We start from the raw sequence: 5,039 nt of genomic DNA, 5'->3' as shown, positions 1-5,039 counted from the left end.
GGCTGCTTTAGAAAACCTGGAGGAGCAATGGATCAGCTCAATAAGCAAAACATTCCCCAGTAATGATAAGAAGAGACGATGTGAGATTGTAACTTCCTGTGAAGGGAAAAGACGGCACAGAGCAAAATCACCTCAATCCAAACAATTTACATGCTTTATGTGTGATATTTATATTCATAGTGCAGATGTATTAGATCTCTGTGGTGCAGAATAAGTCAACGAGTCGTCGGAGCTGCAGAGGAAACAGGTTTGGACGCTGAAGTGAGATATTAAACATTATAAACTTATTTTTAACTACAAGTGAACTTGTGAAATACAAAAGAAAATGAGCAGCACAAACTGAGTCTCCCCAGTTATTATCCCTTATACCAGGGGTTTTCAACCGGTGGTCCGCGGCCCCCTGGTGGTCCGCAACGGCATTGCAGGGGGTCCGCAAAATTCGCTTTGATATTTCAACACATTTCCAGATGACTCTTGATTATAGTGAAAAATATCCAAAATAAGAAAAATATGTCTAAAATAATATAAAGGTGCTGGTGATCATGAGGTTAAACTTAAGTAGCCTCAATTGTTTGTGTGATATTGTATGATTATCATTTGTGACATATTCTGCATTACTTTGTCATCTTCCCTCTTCAGTTGTAGCCCCAGTTTATTTTGATTGTTATTGATCACCGTTACTTTAACGTTCTCTCAACATGTCAGCTACATGTCTGTACATTTAAGTGTGTGTAAATTTTAGTCTTTAATATATAAATCCAGCTGAGCTGTGACATGAAAGAACGACACAACAGAATCTGTATATATTCAGTTTATTATGTAAATATTTCAACGATTGAAACACTTGATAAAATACTTGAATTAAAACCAACACCACATTATGACAGTAAACTTTACCATTCTTATATAAAAGGATCAGACAGTAACAATAACTAGAAACATGCACTGTGTCCATACATTTTTTCCAGATTTATATGGGGACCCTTTGACCTTTGACCAATGTAATTCATCAATAGATCTTTGATTCAAAATGATAAATAATCAACATTTTCTCATTTGTTGTTCTGTGAGGCCACCATGACCTTTGACCTTTGGCTACCAGATTCTAACCAGTTCATCCCGGATTCCAAGTGAATGTTTGTACCGAATTTGAAGAAATTCCCACTTGACTTTCATGAGTTTCGCGTTCTCCAGAATGGGACGGATGGACTAGTGAGTTTGAGGTACAGGTGTAATGATCAGAGGGGCGGAGTTTCCATTATAATTCAACTGAGGGTAGAAGTACGGATAAAGTTTCTCTGTAAAGCAGCAGCCTGTGATACAACCGATGAGTGATTTAGAGTCTGCATTGTAAAAAGACACCTCACCTTTGTTGTAGTCTACAAAGACGCCCAACTTCTGAAGCTCTTCTATCAATATTATAGGTTTTAAGTCTGCAGTTGTTAGATATTTGCCCTCAACCAATCCAATGCACCAATATCCATCTTCAACTGACCGACCCCTCCAGCTCTTTCTCTCCACCGACTCCCTGACCACGCCAACGAACCAACCTATCTTTCCTTTCACCTGCACCTCAAAGTAAAACTTCCCTGTCATGAATCCCTCTTTTGCCAAAACCTGACAATATGCAAATCTCTTCGGATTGTCTTTAACTTTGTCCTTTTCAATGTTGTCTTCTACTGTAACTTGTTTTCCGTCTTCGCTTATGACAAGTAAGTAATTTGCAGTGTCAGGGTCAAGGGTCAAGTCGACCGCGTGCTCTCTCATTCTTTTCAATCTGATCTCAGGAATCTCTTCCATCATTTCCTCGACTCTCTGTTTCAGCCGAGTCAGGTGACCTCGTGTTGCCTGGAAAGACAGGTCAGGGCCGAGGTCTGTGTCGGGACAGCTCTCGTGTGGAGGTTTGGACAAGGTCTGGAAGCTCTGGAGGAAACGATAGTGATCCTGTGACTGTGACAGATGTTCCAGCTGACTGCTTCGGCTCTTGAGCTCAGTCACTTCCCTCCTCAGTTCTTTGAGAAACTCTTCACCCTTTTGCTTTATTCCTCTGTGCCTCTGCTGGATCGCCTCAACCAGCTCGGCCTGGCTCGTCTGAATGGACTGGATCAACTCGGTGAACACCTGCACGGTGGCTTGTTCCTCTTTTTCAGAATCTACCCAGCTGACATCGAGTAATTTTTCAACCTCCGCTATCTTCTCAATCCGTTTCTGTATCAACTTCTGCATGTTTGCCTGTGCCTTATCTTTTGTTGCCGCCACTTTTTCATATTGCTCCTCCAGGGGGACGGCCTTGTGACCCTTGTGATCAGCTTTCAGACACAGGACGCAAATGAAGGCCTGCTCCTTCAAGCAGTACAGCTCGGTCATCTTGTTGTGTGTCTCGCACATCCTGTCGTCGAGATTCTTCACTGGCTCTAACAATGTGTGACCTTTGAGCACAGCAACTCTCCGATGCGGCTCCAGGTGTGACTCACAGAAAGAAGTCAGACACGTCAGGCAAGATTTAACGGCCTTTTCTTTTAGCTCAGAGCAGAAGTCACAAAGAACGTCAACAGCAGGAAGCTGTGGGCCTGGAGTCGAGGCTCTGACTTGAACCAACTTCTTAAACTCATCAGCTAACTCTGACATGACAGTGTTGACTTGAAGTTCAGGTCTTGTGGAGAATTCCCGTTTGCACATGGGACACTGGCAGGTGTCTCCGCTGTCCCAGTACGTGTGGAGACATGAGCTGCAGAAGTTGTGTCCACACACGATCGAGACTGGGTCTGTGAACACGTCCAGACAGATGGAACACAGTAACCTCTCCTCTGACAGCAGAGAGCTGGCTGAAGCCATATCTGGACAAACACATGGGAGGCAGTTATAACTCATATCTGTGCTGAATAATCTGTTATAGATTTAATGGAAGGTTTCAATTTACCTGTGAAGTTTGCGAGGTTTAGAAGCAGCAGCTTGAAGTGACGAGCAAACTGTCTCTTTCCTCCTTGAGTTTCACTTCAGCATGATGACGCTGGTGATGGCCCCTCCCCTGCTGCTCTGCTCCACTTCCTGGTTACGTTTAACTCTTTCCTCTCTGTTCACATTGGGAACTACGGTGGCCCTGAGCATAGACATATATAAAGACTAGATGTCTCGTTCGACGGAGCCGGACGTCACCACATGGCGGCCATCTTGCCAGAGGTTGCTCGCTCACCCATAACATTGTGTTGGTAAATAACCATAACTTACTCAATTTTCAACCAATTTTGAAACGGTCTGGTTTGTTATAAACGTCAGAGATGTAGATATGACACTGCATACTTATGAATAATTATGTTATTTTCTAAAAAAATGTAATAATTTATGCAGTGTCATAACTACATCTCTGACGTTTATAACAAACCAGACTGTTTCAAAATCGGTTGAAAATTCAGTAAGTTATGGTTATTTACCACTAAATAACTCCATTGGCCGGCAACGCAGACGAGACATCTAGTCTTTATATATCTATGCTTTCCACTCTGTTCACATTGGTAACTACGGTGGCCCTGAGAGCTCAACGCACAGCAACTATAGAAAACACATTAAAGTGGACAAAACACATGCAAGTGGAAAACATCTTCATCAATTTCACAACACAACACTACACAACATATTACAGAAACGTGCAGCAATACAGAAAAAGACAACGGAAGTGTTTCCAGGGGACAGCTAAAAGTGATGGACACTGATGTCATAGGGCAGGGGTTTTCAATCGGTGGTCCGCGGCCCCCTGTGGTCAACGACGGCATTGCAGGGGGTCCGCAAAATTCGCTTTGATATTTCGACACATTTCCAGATTACTCTTGAATATGGTGAAAAATATCTAAAATAATGAAAATATGTCTAAAATAATATAAAGGTGCTGGTGATCATGAGGTTAAACTTAAGTAGGCCTCAATTGTTTGTGTGATATTGTATGATTATCATTTGTGACATATTCTGCATTACTTTGTCATCTTCCCTCTTCAGTTGTAGCCCCAGTTTATGTTGATTGTTATTGATCACCGTTACTTTAACGTTCTCTCAACATGTCAGCTACATGTCTGTACATTTAAGTCATGAACGTTATATATTGATGTACATATGGTTCTGAGATGCAGTACAACTACAAACTGCATTTTAATTTTGTTTTCAATTCTTATGCACTGAAAATCAACCGTTTTTGTTGTTTTTTCACAGATTTTTCTAGATTTGTTTGAGGTTTTTAAGTAGATATATCTAGATTTGTTTGAGGATTTTAAATAAAACCAATTTATCTGCTGGTGAAGTTTTGTATCTTCTGTTCTAATCTAAGAACCAACATTAGCATCTGTATTAAACAATAGAACACTATATAGAATTTTTTTTTATTTACACTGTTTATTAATTTAAAGTGGCAGCTCTCCTGAGTCGGGCTTTGTTTTTGACTCACATGTTCAGGTGTTGATTGCTGAAGTGTTTCTGCTTCTCTGCTGTGACTCACGAGAAAACATCAAACAAATGTGTCAATCAAAGCGTGAGGTTTTTTTTTGGATTGATGCAGAAAAAAGACAAGAAACAACTTTGAAATCTGGAAAAAGACACAAAGATTTCATGAACTGGTTTGAGCTTGAAGCAGTTAAACGTGACAGCAGATTGATTTCTGGGGTTAAGAAATGTCCAAAGTGACTAGAATGGCAGTAAAGAGCTCATAACTTCTGTCAGGCCCAACAATCCCTTTAAAATCAATCAAGCTGCACCAAATCCCACAGATTCAGAGACATGTGTCCTCTTAATGTGTCTTTTCCTGTTTCTTTCATCCAGATCAATGATTTATTCCTGGAAAATTGGCGAAAGTGTCAGAGAAAACGATTTAAAAATAGAAACTCCTGGATCCATGTATGTCTGGATGAACCCCAAAATGTATAAAGTTCATTCTGACCCCAGATCTCATTCTTACTTGTGGAAATCTGTTCAGTAGATTTAGATTCAACTTAAAGAGATGCACACAGATCAAGATGGTTGACAGTATTCAAACTGTATTTTCCAACTCAGCCAAG

The 5,039-nt window shown here is 40.8% G+C and overlaps 1 protein-coding gene across 1 annotated transcript; it reads right to left on the bottom strand.

Moving 5' to 3' along the window:
• Positions 1 to 795: 795 nt before the first annotated feature.
• LOC133014203 (E3 ubiquitin-protein ligase TRIM39-like) lies at positions 796 to 2,995 on the bottom strand. Its single transcript, XM_061081385.1, has 2 exons — positions 2,921 to 2,995; positions 796 to 2,837 (listed from the first exon to the last, which is right to left on the bottom strand). Exon 2 carries the CDS (start codon positions 2,833 to 2,835, stop codon positions 1,210 to 1,212), a length of 1,626 nt encoding a protein of 541 aa, XP_060937368.1. The 5' UTR covers positions 2,836 to 2,837; positions 2,921 to 2,995; the 3' UTR covers positions 796 to 1,209.
• Positions 2,996 to 5,039: the final 2,044 nt, after the last annotated feature.

Source organism: Limanda limanda, chromosome 11 (genome assembly GCF_963576545.1).
Source record: "Limanda limanda chromosome 11, fLimLim1.1, whole genome shotgun sequence".
Lineage (NCBI taxonomy): Eukaryota > Metazoa > Chordata > Actinopteri > Pleuronectiformes > Pleuronectidae > Limanda > Limanda limanda.
The sequence above is the reverse complement of the archived record's forward strand: the minus strand, read 5'-3'. Positions and strand labels throughout refer to the sequence as shown.